The sequence below is a fragment of the Pholcus phalangioides genome, unplaced genomic scaffold (genome assembly GCF_987345545.1).
Source record: "Pholcus phalangioides strain wild (caught in Gottingen) unplaced genomic scaffold, Ppha-v1.0 ptg000009l_1, whole genome shotgun sequence".
Classification (NCBI taxonomy): Eukaryota; Metazoa; Arthropoda; class Arachnida; order Araneae; family Pholcidae; genus Pholcus; species Pholcus phalangioides.
In genome coordinates, this window is record NW_028301602.1 from 1,910,580 (window position 1) to 1,936,556 (window position 25,977).

Sequence of the window (25,977 nt, forward strand, 5' to 3'; positions counted from 1 at the left end):
TTATTTTTTCAAAAAAATCAATGGTTGTTGAAATTGAAAAAATTAATTTATTTGCTATTTATTAATTGTTTAAATGAACTAATGACAATCCTCATGATCAATCAGTCATAGCCGTCCCGATATGACAATGCGTAATGTTTGTAAGCAATACTGTGTTTTTTTATGCTATTTCTAAGCAATTGTGAGATAATTTTCGGATAAGTGTTTCGTAATTAAATCCCCGCATGATAGAGATTGTTTTTCGAATTGACTTATCACGCGCCATAATAATCGTCACTTAAACTGTGAGGGGAAGCCATGGAGGAGACAACTTCCCTAGCGGAGCAAGCTGCACAAAGAAAAGCTCGCCTCCGGAGTTTGAGACAGAATTTAGACAAAGACGATGATAATGATAACAGCGCTTCGGCAGATTCCTCGAATGAAACTGCTCTACCAAAGTATGCATTATGTTTCACGATTGAGCTTCTTTCTCTCCAAGCTGTTGTTGTAATTAAATGGTATTGCTTTTCCTAGGTGTCATTGTTCAACAGCGTCCAACTTAGGTTCCCAATTTTGAGGTGCGAATGTGAGCCAAACTCCCCGTTACAAAGTCTTGTCACCAGGCCTACAATGGTACAAATATTCAATCATAGTTCGAGATATAGGTGGCAGCGCTATAATAAACATTACACAGAAACAAACTTCACGTTAGCTTCACAACACATTCCATTATGTACTCATTCATTAGAAATTCCATTGAGGAATACGGACGAAGTGTATATGTAGTTTAATAGTAACTTCTTTCTCAAGGGGTGGCAAGATGAGCAATGCATGGGGTCGGAAATGATCCCACCGCGACAGTTAAGGGTTAAAAAAATATGTTATTTTTATGACCTTGCTGATGTCGGAAAACAAAAATTGATTTGTAATGTGTGTTTTCTTTTGTAAACGCAGGCCAATGTTTCGAAGTTATGCTCCTGTGGATGAAAGTTTGAAAGATAATGTCTTACCTAAAGCTAAACCTGAATCAGGTCTGTACATATTTTTTTACGAACAGTTATTGAATTTCTAGTGGTATCTTAAATTACAAATTAATTTACAAAATAATTTTTTTTTCTGAAAAGGTTTATGTCACAGAAATCATGGGTACTTTTCCACTTTAAGTGTACCACACATTTTTGAAACCAAATTAACCTATTTTGGCTTGTTTCTTTCACAAAAATAACAAATTTATGGACATTAAATTAAAAAAAATGTTTATACTAAACATATTAACACACAAAAAAGGTATAAATTTGAAGAAAATTTGCCAAGACAAAAAATGTGCAAGTGGTATGGTTATAACAAAAGCTTACCGAATCATGTCCTGAATTTTATTCTCCTATACAGTCGCTCCCCCCCCCTCCCGTATTCGCGGTTTTTTCCTTTATTGAGAAATTTTTTTGACGACACTCAGCAATCGTCATTCACGTGATTTGTTTACAAAATTTGAGTTGTGCTTGTTTAGGATGGCTCATTCTTCTAATGCTTTGAAAAGACTAATAAAAGTGAAAACTTGACAAGAAAAATTGGATATATTGATGAAACTATGCTTGGTGAAAGTTAGTCAATACCTGCTGTGGTTCGCCATTATGGAATCAACGAATCTACGGTGAGATACATCAAGAAAAAGGAATCTGAAATTCGTTCAGCCGTGGCTGTAGCTGTACCCGTAGCAGTCAAAACTTTGCAGTGTCCACAGGATCCACGTGTTTCTCGTACAAAAAATATGTTTTTTTTGTGGGTACAATTGATTGTGATATTGTAACAGAAAAGGCGAAAAATTTTACTCTTCCATAAGGAAAAGGCTGATGAAACGTCTATTTCATCAGAATTTTTTGCAAGTAAAGGTTGTTTCATAGGTTTAAGAAACAATTCGTATCGCGCAATGTAAAAATCACTGGCGATCAAGTTTCTGCCGACCAGGAGGCAGCTAGAAAATTTCCAATGACTTTGTAGAAAATTATTGAAGAGAGGGTTATGCACATCAGCAGGTGTTTAACGCTAATGAAACTACACTATTTTGGAAGAAAACACAGCAAAAAGAAGTTAAGCGAGAGAAAAAAAAGCGAGCTCCTGGTTTTAAGGCAAGTAGAAGTAGACTTACTATGTTGTTTTGCGCAAATGCGTATATGGGTAGCATGATAAAGCTCACCATCATTTTCAAATCTGCGAACCCGTGAGCATTGAAGGGAAATATAAGCCAAAGCTCCCAGTATTTTGGACAAACAATAAAAAGGCTTGGACTATGAAAACACTTTTCCTGCATTGGTTTGAACGGTGTTTCGTTCCGGAAGTCAGGAGGTACCTTGAGAGTGAATACATGCTATTCAAAGTTCTATTGATACTGGATCGATTGAGGAGGAATTAATGCAGCTGACTGGTCCTGAAACTGAAGTGGTACCATATGAAGATGATCAAGATAAAGAAGTAGAAGATAAGTTCACCATGAGTAACATAATGTGAAGGGCTTCGCAAGCACAAATCAGCAATAGATTATTTTCATAACAAAGATCCCTCTATTTTATGTTCTTCACATGTAGAAAAATTAGTAGAGGAAGCCTTGTGTCAACATACTTGATGATGTGAAGAAGAAGAAACGGCAAACAGGAATTACAATGTTCTTTTCAGAAAACACCCCCAACAATCGCTGCACCCTCTTTTACATTCCCTTCTACCTCTGTCTCACCCTACTCTTTCTCATGATGTCCAATAAACGAGATATACAAAAACATCTATGGTTTCGGTTATTCGCGGTCACCTCTGGAACGTAACCCCTGCGAATACGGGGGAAGGGGCGACTGTATAAAATTATCAATATCTGTTTTTTTCCACACATTCACAGCATTTCAAAATTAAGCAGTACATGCAATTTTTTTCCCGTCAATACAAAATTTTTATCCCAGTATCATGTACTCTATAATAAACTCATAAATAATATTTGGCCCATCACTCGCATCTAGGGCCCTTACAAGAGGCTGATATATAGGATAACTTTGCAAATATGTAAGCTGCAGTTGCCGCAAAAATGTACAAATACTAAAAGATTATACATGTGAAAGTTGTAATATTGGAAAGTCTAGAAGAGCTAGTTTCCCATCTTATGGAATACAAATACAAATGAAGAGAAGAACAACACTCTAGCTCTTCCAGTCACTGTCACAGCTACAGAATTCTTGGAATTTCAAATGACAACACTTACTTTTATGCATTGGCAAGTGATTGGTGCAGTGAAAAACCATGAATGGCGTTGGAATGGTACCTGTAATATCATAAATGTTGTGCAGGACGCAGACAAAGATGATCTTATCAAGGGGTTGGTGCGCTAACACCTGAGGACAAGGGGAGGCTTCCAGCAGCAGTAATGTGATCTGCATTGGTTTTTTCCACGTTTCTGTGGCTGATGCCATTCCAATGCCGTTCATTGCACCAATCACTTTGCAATGCATAAAATTGGATCTTGCCATTTGAATTTCCTAAATTGTTCTTGCTGTGAGTGTAACCGCAAGAGCTAGGTTTCCATTTTTCTTCTCGTTAAATTAAGTCTCAAATTTCAAGGGCGTAGCAGGGGGGGGGGGATTTGGGGGCCTGCCCCCTCCCCAAAATGTGAGATGACGACTGAAAAAAGGGGAAAAGATGGCAGAATCTATAGTTCTATCACTTTGGTCCCCCGAACAAAATTTCTGGCTACACCCCTGTCAAATTTCATTCGCATCTAGGGGGATAGTATATTGTAGTCATTTTATGACCACCCTGAATTCATGGGCGGAGATACGGGGGGCATTGCCCCCCCCCCTCCAGCATCAACGGTAAAGTCGACTGATCTAATGTATATATGAATTGACACATCATCATGCCACCCCCAAGACTTCCAAGTTTATCTACCACCTATGCCTGTATTATAGCAAGTAGATAGAAAATCCTTTCATGCCTTGAATGCAGTGACATTGACTATTTTTGTTTCATACATTTGTAGCAATTTACTGAATTTCCCCCCCCCTCTGAATTCTGTGTTTATTCAATTTTAGTGGAAGAAGTAGTGAAAGAACACATTAATGAAGAGAAATCAGATGCTCATGAAGTGGTAAGGTGATTCATATCATGCATAATTAATTTTTCTTGGGTATCGTTTTTAATCGATCTGCGATTTTGTGTTTACAGCATAATGACTATTACTCATCCTAAGCAAAGATTTTAAATTCCAGTCCTGGTAAATACTTTTTTTAAAACTGGTCAAGAGGCAGCAGCTTAGGATGTTCCAGAAGTTATATTCATATTTACATAGAATATGTTCCAATTATTGAACAATAGTAGTATAACATTATTTCGCAGAGTGTCTAGGCCTATTGTAATTGTCAGGTTGACATGGAAAAGCATGTAGAACACAAAAACCAAATAGTGTTTTGCAGGACAATCCAAAGTTTCTGTGGCAAAGCCATAAACACTCATTGCTAATGCCATCTTTGAAGAGCAGCAGAAACTAAACTATTTCTTCCAGTGACTTACTTGGTTTACTATGCTACTGGCATGGGTTCATGTTAAACCTTATTCACAAAAAAATAATTTTTGATTTTTTGTTACTTGCATGTTTCTCTGTCAAAGCAAGAATTTAATAAAGTAGACCCTCTTGATAACGGACACCATGGGACCAAAATGTTTATCTGCTGATGGGAAGCATCTGTTAATGTACAGGGTGCATAGATAACATCACACGCCATGAATTACTGGCAAATGATCTTAGAGGAATATTTCTAATTAGTAAAAGTACCCAAATAACATGTAGGCCTCAGATAAGATTCATATGAAGTTTTACAATAAAATCCACATTTACGCTGTGTGATGTTAGCTGTACACCCTGATTAGCAAAATACATTGAGACTCTGTTCCACTACCTTCAAAAGTGCTGTTATACAATCATATGGGTATTGTACAAGTTGCAAGAATCCAGGTTTGAACCCCATTAGAGGCACAGTGCTGGTCTGCAGTTTTTAACTTGGGTTCCATTTGAAAAGGTTTCTTAGCAGAGAAACCTTCAACATGATACACAACATTAAAATTATTGATTTTATACATGATACACAGCATTTGAAATATGTTAAGACACCACACCAGTATAATACAAACTAGCATTATTCTGACAGCCTCGTGAATATATTAAGTTCACACATACAGTTTGTTATAAATTTCCGAGGAATGTCTACCAGGTGCATGTATGGCGAAGTAGTATTCAAAAGTATCTGTTAATGAAGGTTCTACTGTAGAATATTTCCTTGTGAAATTTAAAATTATTCATGAACTTAACACTTCATAAGGTATTACTTGTGTATGTTTTCTTGAGTTTATATAAATTTCAAATTAAACCAATTGATGCTTTCAAAGGATCTTTCTATGTTGGCTCCGCGCAAACCAGATTGGGACCTGAAAAGAGACGTTGCCAAGAAACTGGAAAAACTAGAGAAAAGGACGCAAAGAGCCATAGTTGAATTGATAAGTATGATTTTTTACTACACAATATTTCAGTTAAAAGCTAGTGGTTGTGAAGTTTTACACTGAAGAAATATAGATTCACATGGTACATAATTTACTATTGTATTCATTATAGGAGAAAGATTACTAAACTCGGAAAATGAAGATCTAGCAGATGTCGTTAATTCATGTGCAAAGGACTGAAGTACTTTTTATATCATCCTCAGTCTAACATGTATGATAATCCTCTATCATTGTATATAAACTTTTTTAATTGTGACTGAGTTTTTCTTTATCACTTACAACCAAATATTTGTTTTTAGTAATTATGTGATGTGAAGTATTTGCTGATTTGACTCTCATTGAGATCCCAGTTTCGACACATATCCATCACACAATATTTATGAAAAGAATGTGTGATAAGTAGTAGCAATTCATTTTTAGTATAATTGGAGAAGAATTAAAAGGAAATTGGCACTTTCTAGAGTTTTGTTGACCCTAAAACAATATTTTTTACATCTTCAACATTAACTTGTAGACCAGTGGTTCTTAAACTTTAGTCACCTGCTTGATTTAGGGATCATGTCCCTCCCCCAGAAGAGTTTAATAGATACATTTTCTCTTACAAAACTACCTCAAAGCATGAGTAGACATACAAATTGTTATCTCCACCTTGTCGTGACAGTTACTCTAGTAGAGGAATATGGACTAGGTGCATGTTTGGTTTGGTAGTAGTCACTCTAGCTTATAAGAAGAATCTTGCCATAAATCATTTTCATTATATGATACTTTTACTGTAGTGAAAAATACGGTATATGAGAACATTTTTAAATAAAATTTTATTAGATATATGTATTACATACATATATATAAGTCGACAGATACCTTAAGAAAAATTCATATCTTCTTTTACATACAATTTACTAATATTCCACATGTATACTTATGAGACAGAAATACAAGATCACAGTAAAAATATTAGTCAAAAAGAAATGTATCCCAAAAGCAAAAAAAAAAAAAAAAAAAAAAAAGCACACTCAAATCAAACCCCTGAAACTTGAGGCGCACAAATAAACTATGTGTGCCTGATATTGCATATAAATTCATAACAAAAAAAAAAAAATTAAATAACTAAAAAGATAGTTCACACTTTTAATTTTTAATAATCTGATACTATATCGAGGGTAGGAGAGTTTCCATGCATCATAGTATAAGAAATCACTACATCAAGAAATGGTGAATTTCTCATTTGCGTTTTGTCATAAATAAAATTAAATCAATCTACAGATGCAGAATCTGGCAGACGAGATGCATACCAGTCATTGTCATCCATATTGACAAGCTCTGCAACAACAGCAGCTACTTCTCCCTTATTCTCACGCAGTAGCCTCTCGTTCAATGCTCGATTACAGAAACCCATTTCAACCAGTTGCTCGAGAGGGTTCTGTGATTCAGTTGCAGCTGTTGCTCCATCATAAGACTGGGTGCTGTTGTCCGATCTCTGGGTGCTTTTATCCTGAAAGATTCTCAGTGTTATTGACGATAAGATATGGTACAAAATTTGAAGAGAGTGATGATTTGAGTTCATAGTTAAAGAAATTAAACACTCAAAATTTATGAGTTTGTATTAGTTGCAAAAGCAAATAACTCTTCAAAAGTATGTAAGCTTTCAATGGCTGGCATCAGGTAATATAATAGCAGTTAGTAATAGCAGTAGTACGGATAAATCATGACATCCAAATGTTTCATCCTCATCAGTTTTAAGCAAGTATATATGACCTGCTTGACTGTTCATCACACAACTTTGACCCAGATTTTTTTTATATGGGACTAATCTCTGCTAGATGGTGTAATTTCACCTTCAGACCAGTTGTAATTTGTGGTAAAGGCTGAATGAATGAACGCCAGGGTCTCTGCCACCGGACTTATCCTGTTGCTTAGATCTCTTCCAGCCCAGCTTCGTGGCAGAGTCTGGAACAAAGTGAGTGTGTAGCTAGTGTTGTGTATGATATTTCAGTGCTGCCATCTATACTTTAAATTGTGAGTGAGCGTAATGATTGAATATTTGTAACGTTGTAGGCCTGTTGCTCTCTGTGACGAGACTTTTTAATGGGGAGATCGGCTCGCATTCACGTCTTGAAGTTGGGAACCACAGAAAACCAACTTCAGTTGACCACCACTATGGGGTTCGAACCCGGATCCTCGCATCGCGAGTCCATCACTATAACCACTCTACCACCACAGCAGCTGTGGTAAAGGCTGTATTGAAAAAGTGGATAACTTAACCTGGAGATGTAAATGGAATCACTGGTTCTGCAGATGTTTAGCAAAAAAATAATAACTTTTGAACTAATCATTGAATTAATTTGAAATTTATGTTTATAGAATAATGTCTTGTCTGCAATATTAAACAGCATCTCTCTCTTGTATTACCTAAAAATTTATATTTTCTTCAAAATTTTTTTCACTTCTATTTTGGCTGACAAAAATCGTATTCACAACACAGCCTCCAACACAGGCTGTAACAGAGAACTACTAACTCAGTTATACAGGGAATTTTAGCTTATAGATTAAACATGCTCTTTACAATAATATCTCTGATCCTTACTTGTATTCGTCACTCATAATAAAATGATAAAAGCATGTGTGGTGTAGCAGTAGTAGGTAGGGCCTCCAAAAAATGGCTTGGGGATTCATGATGTTCTTAAGTCAGCCACCTCGTTGGGCAATTTGCCTGTTGTGGCGTGGTATTTGTATTGAATATTGCTGTAGCGAGGTTTCACTTTATATTGAACGTGGCGATTCCCAAATGGATGTGTATGATCCCAAATGATACAGTCTCAAGATTGTACAGGCAGTGAACACAATAAAATGCTTGGAAATCCCTGTTGCATACATGTTCCTCCTGTGGTAATGAGCTCACAACAATCTGCCTGGACAGAGTATTGCCTTGGCTGTTTGTGACAATAAGCTGCAGGAAGAATGCAATCTTGTATTCTCCTTTCAATGTGGAGAGTGATATCTTGAAAATTCTCACATGTACCAAACTTATCTCTTCATCACTACATTATAATTTACATTATTTTTTATTACTCAGAAAACTTACTTCTTGGGACTATTTACCAAATCACATATGTGGAAAATGTTTTTAAAACAGTTGAGCACCCTCATTGCAGAAAAATCTCTTCATGTTCAATAAAATTTTTAAACTTAGAAGTAATATGAGCGGAAACGAAATAGTGCAAGATGATAATCTATGAAATCAAAGATCTAAAAGTCCCAGAATGATCTGAAGAGAAAGTTCAAAAATCAAAGGAAATTTCCAAACTTGTCAATTTATTTGTTTAAAATAACATATTGAATCAACATTCTTGGAAAAACAAACAAATGAAAGCTTTAGAACTAGTTCCTGTGTAGATTGAAAAAAATATACATCAACATACCTGTTCATTTTTCCCAGGTTGCATTCTTGAAATGAAAGCTTTTGTGTTGTTATATACGGAAGCAGCAGCTATCAAAGCTCCTGTAACCAAACCTTCAGGCAAGACTTGAACAGTACTATGGCAGGGAAAAAAATACATATAATCATTAGAATAAATGTAAATACAGTGTCAACTTTCATCAGTGCCTAACAGTTTATTCCTCTACCATTATTTTCAGAGGATACTTCCACTCAGAAAAAATATTTTGAATGTTACCACCAGGGTTATAGTGATTTAAATCAGTTGATTTTTTTAAAAAAATTCACTGATTTAAATCAATTTCAGATATGAAAAAAAATACCTGTTTCAATCAAATAAAACTATGCAGCTTTAAAAAGTGATTTAAATTTATATTATATTATTTTAATTCTATTTTTAAATGTTATTTATAATATTAAAATATATCAAATATGTCAGATGTGATAGTTGTACCAATTTAGCTGAAAAATAGTTACTCAAGATTTAGCTATGGGATGTAAAGCTGATTTAGAAAATCAGACAGTTTAACATGGCAATCAATGGATGGATGGATATCCAGAATGAACCAATTGTGTGTGTGTGTTACCAAACAGAGTAGTAAAGTCATCCCTACTGATGCTATTGACACATCTGGCTCATCACATACTGGAAATTATTTAGCAAATTTGGTTTTTTGTTCAGTGAAATCAATAGAAGAAAACTTCAAATGTAAAATATCAAGTTTTGTTACAGACAATATCTGCAAATATGGTTTCTTCCAGAAAGACTAGATGAAGAGCTTGAGTTTTCAGGACATATGAGTGCAGTGCCCACATTTTAAACCTGCTAGTCATAGATTTGGTTAAAAACTGGTGTAACAAAGCATGTTACAAGTACAGTATAGTTAAATATTTTCACAATCATCATCTTTCAAAAGCATGGTATACAGAAGGTGGAAATGCATTGATACTTCCTGTAGAGGCACGATAGAATACGTGTTATTGTCATTCTCTTGAATCTTGTGTTAAAACTGATCAGTTGTTACCAAAGTTTGTGAAAACCACAGATCTCAAATAAATAGTGACAACACCAGTAAAATCGTAAATACTGGTTTAACATCATACTAGAGATCAGTATGAAAGAGACTTTCTTAAGTTGGTGCTCGAAAATTTTTTGTATCAGAAGCCACTAGAAGTACTGCTATTTTGGATTTAGTTCTTACTAGTTCTGAGGATCTAGTTGAACATGTTTCGATGGTGGAAGAGTTTTCTTCCAGTGATCATCGTATCGTCAATTTCGGAATTGGGAGCAACTTGCTGAATTGGATAGAATCGTGGTTAAGAGATGGGTCGCAATGAGTTATGGTGAACGGGGAATTCTCTGGTTGGACAGACATCACAAGTGGAGTTCCTCAAGGAAGTGTCCTTGGCCCCATACTTTTTATCGATAAACTCAATCAGGGTATCGATGGGATTACTAGCAAATTTGCAGATGACGTGAAGCTAATGGGGGTAATCGGGAATCAAAAAGATAGGGAGTTGCTCCAGACCAACTTAAACAGGATTGCAGCATGGGCAAATGAATGGAGCATGACGTTTAGCGTTGATAAGTGCATGGTCGCTCATTTTGGTTCGAACAACCCATGGTTCTCTTATGAGTTGAATGGTGTCACTATCCTGGATGCAATTAGGGTTGCATCACCGATTTGGGAATTCTCACTGACGAGCGGCTTAGGTTTTCTGAACATTGTTCAGCGGTGGTCAAAAAATTTAATAGAATGCTTGGTCTCATTTTCAAAAAGGTCTCTTCGCGTTCTCCTAAAGTCATTCTTCCGCTTTTTCGAGGATTAGTTCGTCCTGGACTGGAGTATGCTGTAAGGTTTTGGAGACCATACCTACAGAGGGACATAGAATTGGTTGAAGGGGGTGCAGAGAAGAGCTACGCATGTCATTATTGGCATGAGTTATGAAGAGAGACTTCATTTTTTGAATATGTTTACATTGGATGAACGCAGGTGTCGAGGAGATATGATGAAGTGTTCAATATTTTCAATGGGATGGATAGGATGGACCATGAACTTTTAGTACACCGCCAATCGACTGCTTTTACAAGGGGACACCAGTATCGATTGGTGAGGGACAATGCAAGGTTATGGTGTCGCAGGGAATTTTTCTCTAATAGGGTTGTTAATAAATGGAATAGCTTACCCCCCGGAGGTAGTAAATTGTAACACAATTGACACGTTTAAAAAGAAATACGATAAACATGTTTGGGTAAATCGAGAAGCTATTCATTCTTAGAATAAGACAACCATAAGTATTCTTTATGGGCATTGTATAATATTTTATCATGTGTATATATTGTTTATAATTTTTATTAATTGCATTTTTAATTGGGTTGCTGCATTTTTTAAATATATGCTGTTGTGGCGTTGTATTTGTATTAAAGAAATGTCTAGGACATGATTGCGATTTTGAAATCGAAAGCCAAAACTATTGATTTTGTGCAAAGGAACACCTGCTCCCGAGCTGAATGGGTATCCCTAACTAGCATGAAAAAAAGAAGCTGCAATTGAAGATAAAAGAAGCATCAACATCAAAAAATAAAGTCTTGTCTTCAGCATATAAAAATAGATATGAACAATCATATTAATAGATGCACACTTTGCTGTATTTATTCTAAGCTCATTAGTGTTAAATTCTAATATGGGAATCGATGTCACAAAAGAAGAAAGAAATAAGGGTCAACAAAACTGTGGCTCTAGATTCCTGACAATTACATTAAAATTTTTGAGGAAGTTTGGAACCATTTCATGGCGAAAGGGTAAAAATAAAAAAAATACTAAGATTGTTGATACAATGTCTGATTTTAAGTGGTAGAATAGTTTTTAATAATGTTTTGGGTAAAGATGTAATTACGGAGAGTGATATGCGATTTTTGAACCCTGTTAACCAACCACAGCCAAAGTATTGACTGCCTGTGCTGAAAGGATTTTTTAAAAATTTGGTGTAGTTCATTCCAGATAGTGAAACATTAGTAGGCAAAGCATCAAAACAGAACTAGTGTTTCTATTGAAGCAAACGAACAATTATTGAGGGTAAAATTATTTGATACGATATACGTGAGAGATACATTGTTTAAGAAATGTAAGATCCTTTTTTCTATTTTTCTTAATAAAATGTTCTGCAGGGTGTGTACCAAAAGCTAAATTTGGTGACTTTTCGGTGACCTTTTCTCGTTCGACATAATGAGCCATGGTGGATGGTTTTTTATACCAGTGGTTCCCAAAATGTGAGTCACCACCCCATTAGATGGATTTGTGTTAATAAAATGGGGGGACGTGAATGAATTTACATTATAGAAACATAAGAAATCAATTTCATTCTTTTGCAACTTTTCATGGGGCATGATGATTATGTCAATACATATATACACAATGTATTTTGATCGACCATACAAATATTTGATGCGGGGGGGGGGGGGGTGCAAGCCCTTCATGTTCCCATGTATCTCCACCCTAGTAAGCTCTGTCTTACAACACAAACAGAAATCAAATTTCTCTATCAGTCTTATTACTGTGAATATTTTCAATTTGTTCAATTTTGCAGCACCACAGTCATTTTGTGCTCACAATGGTTTATTCAAATGAAACCTAGTAAAGCCAATTACAACTGAGAATTAAAACACAGTCCTCGGTGGTGTTGAAACCAGAGGTGCTGTGGGTGCTCGAGCACTAATAGGTGACATACATCTCAGTACCCCAGAATTTATTGAGAAATATAAATTTCCTACATTATAAAGCTCAAGATGAGCATCCACTCGCTGATTCAAAATGCCTCTGCCAGTCCTGTTAAACTGAACATGTTTGTATAAATATTAGGCACCTCAGCTGTTAGATGGTCATTCATATACCACACGTATGAATCAATAAAATTCAATGCTTTCAAAATCTTTCTCAGGTGTGCATCCATTTGTAACAAAATAGCCACCAGGTTGATCGTTTAAAGTGCTTAGATAAGATCAATTTCTATTTGGCGCAAGTGAGTACATAAATAAAATTATGATTACACATGTTCAAATGAAATACCAAATGTTCTTCCCCTCTGGTATTACATCAGCGCTGCACAAATCTCAAAAACTTTACATGGCCTGTCAGGTATGTGACTTACAATAATACATGTCAGAATAAATATTCTACATGCCTGAAAAATATTACTAAATATATTTACTGGATTTACTATCACCATTTGTTATGTGGGGTAACAAAATTCTGAATTTCCTACTTGAAAAAAAATTTGATCTTCAAGAAATTTTACCAAAAAATAAGTTTGAGATTTTTGAGGACCTCAGAGCCCTGCGCTGCAGAATGTCAAGCCTATAAGGCAATCTGTCACTGGGTTCACCTATTACACATGGGAGATAAATAATCACTTACTGTAAGTAGTTTAAGTGACATATTTCAGCATGATTTCTCTCACACTTACCAACTTCATTCAGGAATTACATAAAATCACTGATAAAAGTGACAAATATAGGAAAATTTAAGAAACTCACCAAAGACAATTGGTGATTACACATAGTAACTAGATATTATGGCGATATCACATTCAACGTAACATATACAGGGTGCATAGCAAACAGGGGTAGGGAGTAGTAAAGCATTTTACTGGCGAACCATTGATCCTATAGCTATACTTCCAATTAGAAAAAGTTTATCACTTACTGTAAGTAGTTTAAGTGACATATTTCAGCATGATTTCTCTCACACTTACCAACTTCATTCAGGAATTACATAAAATCACTGATAAAAGTGACAAATATAGGAAAATTTAAGAAACTCACCAAAGACAATTGGTGATTACACATAGTAACTAGATATTATGGCGATATCACATTCAACGTAACATATACAGGGTGCATAGCAAACAGGGGTAGGGAGTAGTAAAGCATTTTACTGGCGAACCATTGATCCTATAGCTATACTTCCAATTAGAAAAAGTTTCCAAATAAGATGCAGTACTCAGATACGTCATTCACGTTTCAAGGGGTTGTATAGTTATTAAAATAAAAAAAATACTTTTTATACAGTCCCCATGACCCAATTAGAAAGTTGTTGCCCTGCCTCTCCTGATGTCAATTAAAAAAAATTCTATGTGCTTAAGTGTGATATTCAAAGAGATACTTAAATTCGAAAAATGGAGGAAATTCGGAAAAAAAAAACATTAAATGCAGGTAAAACTGTTTGTCCGCATGTAGAGCTGTTTTATCTCAACTTTTCAACTTTCCTGTTTTTTCGAATTTGAATATCTCAGTGAATATTGCACTTTAGCACATGGAATTTTTTTTAGTTGGCATCAGGAGAGACAGGGCAACAACTTTCTAATTGGGTCACTGGGACTATATAAAAAGTTAATTTTTTTTAACAAACATACAATCTTATTTGGAAACTTTTTCTAATTGGAAGTATACCTATAGGATAAGTAAAATGCCTTAGGGGTTGCTATGCACCCTGTACATCAAACATGGCTTGAATGAATAACCTCTCAGGCTAATGAATGGAAGTAATACAAATCTAATCAGTTACTTCAGTTTGTAAACTCAAAAATAAAAATCTTACTGTTGTTCATTTGTTGTATGTACTGGCGATGGAGTGCTGACAGAAGTACTTTCAGTGTTAGCAGAACTGCTTGAGGATGACATCGTGGCATAAACAGGAGAATCCTCTGTATCAAGTGGGAATTTTGGGAATGTACAGTTCTGTGGTGGCTGATCATACTGTACAACAACAGCAGCAACATTTTCATTTGCCTGGTTAGAAGGAAAAAAGATAAATATATACAGAAAAGTCTGTATGCAGAATTGTGTGAACTCATGGTATAAACTTATAGCGATTAAAGAGCACTTTAAAACTAACAGTTTTTGTCAAAGAATTTATGCCCATAACATTAGCTTAAAGGGTATTGAGGATGAATTGTTTCAGAGTAGAAGAATACTGTTCTCAATGATGCTTACAGGTCTTGTGACATTTTTAATGCTGAAGAATGTGGGTTTTATCATTTCTCACCGAATAAAACTTTCATGTTTAGAAAGGAAAAATGCATAGGTATATATAGAATTAAAAATTAGAATGGATAATAAAATGCAGTCAAACCGTGTTAATATGAGGTTTGATAAAGAGAAAGAAACACGGAGAGAAAAAATTTTGTAATCAAACTACATTTGATATCAATTGACAAAACCGTGATTTAATTATATCAAGTGTGAAAAATACAGAAGAAGTCTGGCATGACAGTATGGCTTATAAGCAAGAATCTCACTATAATGAGTGACTTCACTGGCATACTAAGGGCAGGTGGTCTTATAATCCAAAAGTAGACCAGCTGCTCCTTAAAGACAAAGACCTATGTACTAGTGATTAAATTACCTCACAGAGTTACATTTTACCTCACATTTTCATTTTTTTCCATAGGGAGCAGCACATCTTGTACTGTATGTATATCACCACCAGGCATAATATTGAATTATTTTTACATATTTTCAACACTACCCACAGTTAATCAAGGTTCTACTGTACAGTAGCAAAAGCCGGAAATTGGCCAGTGATCCCTGTCCAAAAGAAAAAAATTTCAGTTAGAAATTCCTTGGAATATGGAATGGGTCACAGTTTGGTTAGGATGTACAGTAGTAAGTGATTTATAAAAAATAATCAGCTATATATAGGGTGATTATACTTAGAGTTCTGATTCCAAAACACGAATAAGAACTGCTGATAGGAATGGCTTGAAAATTGGCATGGGTCCATTGCATGAAGCAATGGAATTTTCTTGATGGAATTTATAATATATTTTATGCAACTACATCAATGTGTGAATAGCAAGGCTGGACAAATCTCGGATGCCAGAGTGACTAGAAAATCAGTTTTGGCACTTAAAATTTTATATGCATCATAGTTAAATTGAAATGTTAGTATGAGACAATTTTTTTTTTTTGATTTTGTAATAATGTGTCTTCCAACATGAGAATGGGTCCCGGAAAAGTAAAAAAGAAAAAATACCCAGAACTGTTTTTCTTGGGGGAAAAACATGCTTTGCTCTTAGCGAATTTGGGTGGCACCTAAATTTTTTATTTGTCCAGCCCTGGTGGATAGCACAACTTTTATCGAGATGTACATTGCAACACCAGCAAAGCACTTGCCGGAAAACCATTTTGACAATAACATGACATCACACCTGGCAGGTGAACACTACTATAACCCTTGCAACTTTTGGCTTTGGGGATACCCCCAAAATGTTATGTGCAGTGGTCGGATTGCAAACTTTGGTGAATTAAAAGCACATTCACATCATTACCATGGCATAGGCCTACTCTGATCTGTAGTCGAACGAGTACTTTTGTTCTTTCATCTCACAGTCAGAACACAGTGGACAGCATATTTAACATTGCTTGTGTAAGTTGCAGTTGTTTGTTTAAATGACTTCATTTTTGTGATGTTTCTATAAATTATGAAATTGTGTCATGCTAACTGCATTATCATTTTCCCTTGACTGGCTGTCATATTCATTCTGCGAGCAAATTTCCTATGTGCTGGATCAGTACAATGCCATCTATCTTACATTTTAAAGTATTTGTTTCCTCTTTGCCATACAAAATTCCTTGCCTCAGGAACATTCATGAATGGTAATACAAATTTTCACGTCATTCTGACCAGTGGTTTTTATTTTACAGTGTTTTGAAATAAACAGCTGCGGTGGTTGAGTGGTCATAGTGACGGACTCGCATTGCAAGGATCCTGGTTGACCCCACCATTGCCTCAGTGGTGTTTGGCTGAAGTTGGTTTTCTGCAGTTCCCAACTTTAAGGCATTAATGCAAACTGATCTCCCCATTAAAAAGTCTCGCCACAGTGAGCAACAGGCCTACACATTACAATTATTCATTCCACTTCACTCACTACGAGTTTAGAAAAAACTTAAAAAAATTGATTGCAGATGGCAGCACTACACATAACAAGCATTACACAGAAACAAGGTTCACCATACACGCACATTCCAACATGTACCAATTCATTACAAGTTCCGCAGTGGAATATGGATGAGGTGCATGTCTGGTTTAGTAATAGTTTTGAAATAAGAACTTTAGTTATAAACCACCATGTATATTGTAAATCATTGCTAATTAAATTACATTATGCTTCATTGAGCACACTGTGATTGCTTCGATTTTATCACAGTTTTTGCAAAACAGAGTCGTAATTAAGCATATTGAAAGTGTAACTAGGGAAAACATCTTTATTATATAGTTAATAATAACATTAACAGAGAATTCCCACACACAAAATAATTCCTTGAGTTAAGCTATAAAATAATTAAATTGCAAAAGCTGGGTTTTATTAAAATATAAGAAACATTTATAGATTACTTAATATGGGAATTGTGTTAATTGCATTAATAAACATTTTATTTTAATTAATTATCAGAAGTTTGAATCAAATTGTGAAAAATCACCATTTATTATTGTACATGCTCCACAAATATTACTCTCAGATACTTTTAACAAAGGAGGACACAGAAAAGTCACATTTTCCATCACTCAGGCTTTCCCAACATACATACATGCCATGACTTCATAAAACTATTTTTACTTTCAATGAATAGAGGACAAGTACAATAGTACCAGACTATGGTAATCTTTCACTGTCTGCCAGGGCCTATAGGGTTTTGAGAATATGGAAGTCTGTGAAAAAAATGTTTGAGAGTAAATTTTTGTAAGCACAAAAGTAAATTTCATGACTGGAGTCCTGTTCATTTGCTAATATCAGAATGAAATGATTTAAAAGGTGATCATAATGCAGATAAAGCATAAGAATTCTACAAAATTTATTGCTTCTAATAAGAAGTTCATTATAACAATATTTCCCACAATTGTTAGCTCTTATTATGACTTTTACTGTATTTAATTTTTGTTAAGCAAATATTTGCTTCAAGTGAATTTGTCTAAATAACATTTGGCTGTAGTAAGCTCACCTGGACATGGGTAGATACCAATTCCACCGGACGTTCTTGTGGTTCTGTAATATCTATAGGTGGGGCTGATGGTGCAGAAGGTGACATATTATCCTCACTTTCAATGACACTAACACTCGAGGATGATGGGGAATAGTTGAGTCTCAAGTCAGATTTAGCTATGATCTCTTTCCTTCTCACGCTCATCTCTTTAACCTGCATCTCTCTGTTAACATTGAAATATTCAGCTTCTTCTGGAGCTCCTGTTTCTTGCGATACTTGCTCTGGATTCCCGGATGGCTTTGAGGGAGACCGATTCATTTCACTTATGATTGGAGCATCATCTTCATTCAGATTGTTTCTAGCTAGTAATAGATCCAGAAGCAATATATCACACTTGACTTCATTCATTCCACACATGCAATGATTTTCAACTATATAAGCATCAATGAAATTAATCAAATTAAAACACACAGTAAAACCAAATATTTTTCAAGCTATTGGAGAATGAAATTTTGGAAATAATCAATTTTCAATGGTGTTCAGCTCATTCATATATACAAATATTCTAAAAGAGCCGAGTATGAAGTGTTTTGTGAAAAATAGTTTTCAAACAAAATGTGCCCCACATACACATATTCATTACATATTTTCATAAACATTATCAACTCACAGATGGATTTAAAATATTTTAGATCTGGTACATAACTAAAATGAATATCTTGTCTGCTGAATAAATCTCTTCATGAATATCTCAAGTTTCTGCATTGTATATTTACATTTTAAAAAAATCATGAAATGTATTCCTTAAAGATTTTACATACATTTTATGTAGGATACACAAGAAGAAAATTTCTACATCACATGTTTCAAAAACCCTAATATTAGAATTAAAACACAAAGAGAATGTTATAAAAACATTACCAATATCTGCAGCCTGAGAAGCAGCGGTTTGGCTGACAGTCACGTTTTCCAGCACAGAAAAACACTTTGGCATGGGAATAACAACAAACTCACTGTCAGATTCAGAACTGCTAATGGTGTTGAAATTGAGTGGCTCGTCGTTCCAGGTAGTCACTTAAAAGACATAGGAATGAACACGATAAAAGTCAGATATTTGAATTTTTCAATTAGTTTTCACTATCAGATATTTTATTACATGAAAGACAACATATAAAAAGACAAATATATCTGTTAGAGGTAAAGGGCACCATGTCACAAAAGGAAAAAGGAAATTTTGCAGGAGAGCTGTTTAAAGATATCTTTCTTAGTATGGCCTTCTATGGAGGAGCTTGTTTTATAAAAAGAATATCTCTACTATTTATTTAAATAGTAGTTAGTGTCCTATACCTATGTATAGTGTAACAAACGTACAACAAATTAATAGTTTCATAACAATATTGATGAAAATGGACATAGTGCCCTTTACCTCCAGCAAACAGATATAACTATGCTGCAAAAGCACTAGATTAAAGTCATACTATAATGATGAGAGAGCATAGCAAACATACCGCAAAATATATGCTTTACAACATGGCTTAATACAACTGACTTCATAATTGCTAAATATTTTATACATCTAGGACTGTTTCATTATATATCTATGTTGTACACTATAACCCACTGAAAAAGTTTTGAAGGGAAAAAATATCAGCTATTTTTTAAGACATTCTGTGTCAAAATTCAGCTCAAAAACACTATTTGAAGATACTCTTTAACAGTTAGTACATGGACACTGGCATTAAATGCACATAAACATAATTTTTGTGAAAGACAAAGATTAAGAAATTTTAGTAAGATTATAACTTTTTCTACCCTATACATGCATCACACACACACAACTACACTATAAACATGGTGTATCACAATATGTGTCACATCTGTCACAACAACAAACTTATTCAAGCCACAACTGTCGTTGTAAAGTATGTTAATTGTAAAGCAACTTACCAACATTAACTTTTTGCTCAACTTTTTCTATATCTGATAAGCCTGTGTCAACATAACTAATGATGGCATCTGTTTTCACCTCTATGAATTCTTGTGGTTCTGGTGATTTTGGTGGAGAAAGGTCTGAAAGAAAATTTCAAATTTTACTGACATCAATAATTAGGTAATCATTACCAGCCAAATATCATTTACAGCCAATTATCATATTACGCCAGAGTGGCGTGGTAGTAAGATGCTCGTCTACCACCGTGAAGGCTGCTGTCCTTGTGACAGGTTCGCACCCAAGGGAGGATATAGACAAGATATTTTCCCTAACGAGCTTGAGGTGACCACCAATAGACAGCACCTTCACTTCCAACCCATCTTTATTAATAGAAATAAATTGCATTATAGCGATATGGCCAGAGTTGGTGTTTTGTGAAGTAGCCAAATATCATGGAATACCATTAAAAAAGATTTTCGAACTCACCAAAAGGAGTATTGTTAGGAGTGGCTGTGTGCGATGTTACTATAGGTTTCAAGGATTCCGATTTGGGTCTGCGACATCCTTGTTCTTCTTGCACAGCAGTCAGGACATCAAAAATCTGCTTTACCTCCTTCTTTCTGGATTCTTTCCGCTTCTTGCGTTCTTCTTTGGCCTGAAATTTTGTAAATATGTATAAAAAATTAATAATTGTAAACACATAAAAAAAATTAGAAATATATTATAAATTATCTTAATACACCCAGACCTGCCAACTCTCCGGATATACGGAGGAGACTCTGGATTTTTCATCCTTCCTCCTGCTTTCCAGATTTGTTAAAATTTCTCCGGATTTTGGCAGAAAATTATATTTTACGCGAGCTTTCACGTTGTCGTGACGTCAATGACTGCTGTCGTTGTTAGTGAAAACACCCATAGAGGACAGCTGTGGTCATTTCCATCGAGCAGCTGTAAAAAAAGTCTTGGTGACAACATTTAAGCAACTGGCAAAGACGTGACTTTGTTTATGTAGCGTTTATCGGCAATCATTTATCTGGGGAAGCCCCGGATTGCCAAAATTCCTGTATAATCATTATCGTATTTCCATTAACAGCTGTGCGGTAAACACAAGTTTTTTCGTCAGCAGCTTTGTATTTTGAAGTTTTTTAAATTGTTACCTCTGATGTTACCTCTGTCTTCAGAAAGAAAATATAAAACTTTAAGCTCTATAAAGCTTTTAAGAGTTCATATACCCAAGATTATCAATCACTGATAGCCTCCACGAAAGGAAACACATGTTTTATGAACAGTATATAGATGTGATTTCTCTATTCTGCATGGAAAGACTGACACAGAATTATATTCTACTCAAAGGCAATGCAGAACCTGCCTCTTGGGGGGGGGGGGGGGGGGGAATGGAACTTTTTCTTAATTGATTTACAAAAAAAGTTTTTTTCTAAATTTTTCTTGGATCGAGTCTGTGAGTGCTGGAGGGGGGGGGGGTATCCCCCTCTGGAGAATCTCCAGATTTCTGGATTCCAAAAGTTGGCACGCCTGTACGACCATATAATCTACAAATTGAATGATAATACTACAACACTGTGTTGCTAGAAGATGTTTCTTCATGAAATGTGGGGAATAAACCCTTGTAAATAAGAAAACTCCCTCTAAGAACACTGTTAAATATCCTCAATGTAATTTGAATCCTGCAAAACCTTCATACACACACAGATGTTTATATTTTTTGTCTATTACAGAGTATCATAATCGGTTTGGACCCTAAGCAATAGTCTGTCTTGTTTATGGGGCCAATTTTAAAAACAACTATTACATTACATGTATTGTTTTATTTATATTAACATAAGACAGCTTTAAAAAAAATCATTTTGGTATTGGGCTATTTAATTTCACAAAGAATATTCATTCACGATTGATCTAAAATATTTGCTCTTGCACAAACAAAATTGTTATTTTATTCAAGTGTTCATGAAAAGCAGAATATTTGTAATGCAGCTGAATACTGAACAAGAGAGATGATTTTGAAAATAACTATACATAGTAAAAAGACACTACATAATTTATATTTCTGCAATTTTTTTAATCCAGAAGCTGCTCCCATCATCTATAGATCACAAGAGTAGCAGCATGCTCAATCAGTCTCTATGATCTCGATTGCTTTTTCTTTAGATGAAATTCTTGAGATGAAATAAATAGCGTATGAATATCTTTTTGTTGCTTTTTTTCTTCCACTATATCTTTATCCTTTTTAAAATTGAGTTTGATGGCCATCTATTTTTCACAAAATAAAAGTGAAAAAATATAAATTTTCTTTTCATTCGCAGAGAGAGAGAGAGAGAGGGGGGGGGGAGTAAATCTGACAATTTGTGCAACCAAAGGATTAAAAGGAACAAACTCAGATTCCAGTGCAAAAAAGATTTTTGGGGACAGCATTCTCATAATGTATAATTTAGATCTGAGAAGCGAATCAAAGAACATTAGGGACAAACTAAGTTGAAAATTAACTCACTTAGAATCAAAATCTAAACAGACCATTAAAATGTTAAAATGCTTTAATGTTTCATTGTAAAAATGTAATTCTTTTCGAAGCATCACATACCCTGCAAACGCGACACTATGAAGAAATTGGTTAAAGCAATCAACTATCAGGTAATGGACTCAATCACATTTCAATTTCATTGCAATTACCGTCAAAAACAATCTCACTTTTCGTCTACTCTTCATCAAGCAGTGCACTTGATCTCCAAAAAAAGCTTTTGAGGATGTAAATTTTGGTTGCAATGTATTTGAAGGAGCAAAGTGGAAAATCTTTGGTGAATGAAGACCAACTCTGATGTGACACCACAGGGTATCGCCAAATGGATGTTTTCCTTGATGTCTGAATTGCCAATAACATGCAAAGTTCCCTTCAGATCTGGGCGCAGTGAAGTAAACAATCACAAAACCTTCTTCTCCTGGTTTCAGTGGTGGAGCAGTAACAGAAGTAGTATCTGGTATCAGTTCATCTGAGCCATATAATCGTGCAACCTGAAATAAATACAAAATAAAAATAGAAAATTCAAGGGAATGGAGAATCAATCTAAACTAGATTGTTCTAGAGTCAATTTAGATTGATTCTAGAACTAATTTTGCTTCCCAAGCATGCAAAATAGTGCTCAACAATGGCTGAATAATTATTATAAAGTAAAATTAATCTATCCTCAATATGCAGCCCATATGCATGAGAGAGTCAAATGTTCATCTCGTATTTCATGGCTTACTGCATTGGCATGTTGAGAAATCAGCTCATGTCCAACTCTCATTGATGCGAATAAAATTTTACAAAACTTTGAATAGAAACTCAAAAGTGTCAGAACATAAAATTAAATATTATTTAAAAACACCAAATAAACAGAACTTATTCTTAAGATATTGAAAATACAATGAAACCTGTACAAAACAAAGTCAATAGACTAAAATATTCCATTTCAGACAGCTTTCCGTTTTATAAAGGTGCAAATAAAAGCACTAACTGAACAGACTATATATCGATTCTGTCTTAGATAGGCTTAACTGTATCAACAATCCATAAATCATATTACAAAAATTTACAACATACAGTCAGACCCACTTATAATAAAGTCAGAAAAAACAACAAAACTATTAGTTACACGCAAACTTTGTTATATTCCCTACCAGCTTGGAAAATATGTTTAAAGAAAATAAAACATTTACATTGCATGATACACATTTTTCAATAATCTGAGCATTAGAATAGATTAAATAATTGATGATGAATGGATTTAAAAATTGTATTTTAATAAAGATTAAAAATTAAATTTGAAATCCCATGTAATTAAATACAGTAGAACCTCGATTATCCGGGGAAGGTGAACACAGATAAACAATGATTTAAAATATTAAAAAAAAGTAGTATTTATGTATTTTACCTGTTTGAAATGACTATCCACTGTATGTATTCATATTACCCATGTGAAAATTCTAATAAAAATTACACTTATTGAAGGATAGCCAAGCTACTAATATACTGGGTTTCACTAATGGCAGAAATACAATAGAACCATGATTATCACAGAAATGAGAAACTTTGCCTGGTTTTAATTTATACAAAAATTGCCACGTTTTTAAGACAAATAAATTCAATTGGTCTAATGGTCGACGCGTTTCGGCTCTTCAATGGAGAGCCGTCATCAGGATTTCCTGGTCAGAATTCACACGAATGAGTCGTGGAGGGGTGATGTTTACGTCTGGTCGTCCGAAGAGTTCGCCTTTGTATTTGCTGCGTCTGAGTGGTCTTTGGATGCGAATTGGGAGCCATCTGTTGCAAAGTGTTGAAAGTTTTGTCACGACTGAGGTTAATAAAGCCTGTCCAAGTTGACGAAATAGGTGGCGTGTTTCTTCGTCAGCTTGGACAGGCTTTATTAACCTCAGTCGTGACAAAACTTTCAACACTTTGCAGATGGCTCCCCAATTCACATCCAAAGACTACTCGGACGCAGAAAATACAAAGGCGAACTCTTCGGACGACCAGACGTAAACATCACCCCTCCACGACTCATTAGTGTGAATTCTGACCACGAGGTCCTGATGACGGCTCTCCATTGAAGAGCCGAAACGCGTCGACCATTCAACCAATTGAATTTATTTGTCTTAAAAACGTGACAATTTTTGTATAAATTAGAACCATGATTATTCGGGCTAATGTAAGGGAAGGTAATGATGGGTAAAAGAAAAACATGGTTATCCTTTTCCCATTTTGCGCAGTTATAAAATGTGCTACAAGAATGAGAAAAAGTATAGTGTGCTTGTCCAGTCGATGAGCCTGGGGGTCACGTGGCTGCATTCAAGGTTACACCATTCTTATGCCTCATGTTTCAGTTGCAGAAAACTATGAACCATTTTGACTAACTTCCTGGCATTTCCTGCAACTGGATGTAAATCTTCAAGTGTCAATCACCCCAGGAAAATGTGAATGTTAAACGTTTTACATTGAAATCATTTTTGGTAAATAAGCATGAAAAATGCAGAGCCTTTTCATTTACTAAGAGTAAGGACAAAGAAAATTTTTTCATTTCATGTCTTCAAACCATTTAAAGACAGAATAATAAATTTCAAGTAATTCTGAATTTTTTTTACACCTCATTTTTTATTTTTGGCTTACAGTCAACAGTACAACTACAATTTTGAGCTATAAATGACATTTTGCACTTAAACAGTCTCAAAATTAATTTGCAAATGATAAAACCACCATAACTGATGCTAGCTAGAGAATGGCAAATGTGCACTAAAGGTGTTTTAGAGATTAGATTCTTAGGAATAAATACAATCCCAATCCTTTCTTCCTAATAAAATTTCCTGCAAAGAAAAATGAGATTTAACAGAGATAGAAAAAAAAAATTAATCAAAATGGAATTTTACAGTACCCAAAACTGTTTGTTAACAAAAATGTTTTCTAAGGAAAGAAAATAGACATTATCAGTTACAGGAAGTTACATTTCCAAATAAGATGATTTAGATAAGATCACAAAGAAATTTGAGACAATTCATGTTTTAAAATCAGTCAAAAATTTCTTATAGGCATACTTTGCTGAAATCAGTGTTTATTATAAGCAATCAAAATGGCACAGATAAGCAATACAAAACCCATGGGACACTGAAAAGCTTTGTTACATATGAAAACTTGTAATACGTGTTTGTTATAAGTGAGTCTGACTGTATAATAAATTTTTACACTTATATAAATACATATATAAATTTGTTTAGTCTGTAACATTAAAAAAAAAAATTTTTTAGCAAAACTTACAACTACATCTTTTTCCCAAGATGTCAGTCCAGTGTTAGCAACTCTCCACTTTTTCAAAAATGGCTTCCCTGCACTTATCACTTCACCATCACCAATGGTCTCATGATAGAGAAACTTAGCATTGAATTCCCTGAAAAAGTAATAAGGTTTCAGAATGTAATGTTCCTAAATATTTTGCAAATTAATATTTTTGATGTCTGGAAGTCTATTGATGAAAATAAAGATGTTTATGAGGGCAGACCTCTTGAGTGCAATATCCTTTATCCCACATGCAATGCACATTTCGCAAATTAAAATTAAGACTAAAAAAAATAAATTGA

General features: G+C 34.7%; 2 protein-coding genes across 3 annotated transcripts in view; one reads left to right on the plus strand and one right to left on the minus strand.

The window, feature by feature from the left end:
• The first annotated feature begins 103 nt into the window (after window positions 1–103).
• On the plus strand, window positions 104–5,764 carry LOC149081618 (coiled-coil domain-containing protein 12). Its single transcript, XM_089237029.1, has 5 exons — window positions 104–437; window positions 934–1,010; window positions 4,047–4,102; window positions 5,398–5,509; window positions 5,621–5,764. The coding sequence occupies exons 1-5, from the start codon at window positions 298–300 to the stop codon at window positions 5,686–5,688; spliced, it is 453 nt and encodes a 150-aa protein (XP_089093155.1). The 5' UTR covers window positions 104–297; the 3' UTR covers window positions 5,689–5,764.
• Window positions 5,765–6,304: 540 nt separating this feature from the next.
• LOC149081619 (next to BRCA1 gene 1 protein-like) overlaps window positions 6,305–25,977 on the minus strand; it is a 43,877-nt gene continuing 24,204 nt past the window's right edge. Inside the window, exons 7-15 of one of the 2 annotated variants that reach the window (XM_089237028.1) lie at window positions 25,658–25,787; window positions 22,561–22,881; window positions 20,344–20,512; window positions 19,875–19,997; window positions 18,849–19,001; window positions 17,946–18,289; window positions 14,542–14,732; window positions 8,928–9,042; window positions 6,305–7,000 (exon numbers count right to left, since the gene is read on the minus strand). In XM_089237028.1, coding sequence (XP_089093154.1) covers window positions 6,761–7,000; window positions 8,928–9,042; window positions 14,542–14,732; window positions 17,946–18,289; window positions 18,849–19,001; window positions 19,875–19,997; window positions 20,344–20,512; window positions 22,561–22,881; window positions 25,658–25,787 — 1,786 coding nt within the window. In that variant the 3' untranslated portion in view covers window positions 6,305–6,760. Of the gene's footprint in view, window positions 7,001–8,927; window positions 9,043–14,541; window positions 14,733–17,945; window positions 18,290–18,848; window positions 19,002–19,874; window positions 19,998–20,343; window positions 20,513–22,542; window positions 22,882–25,657; window positions 25,788–25,977 lie in introns of both variants that reach the window. The other variant, XM_089237027.1, reaches the window with a different exon arrangement.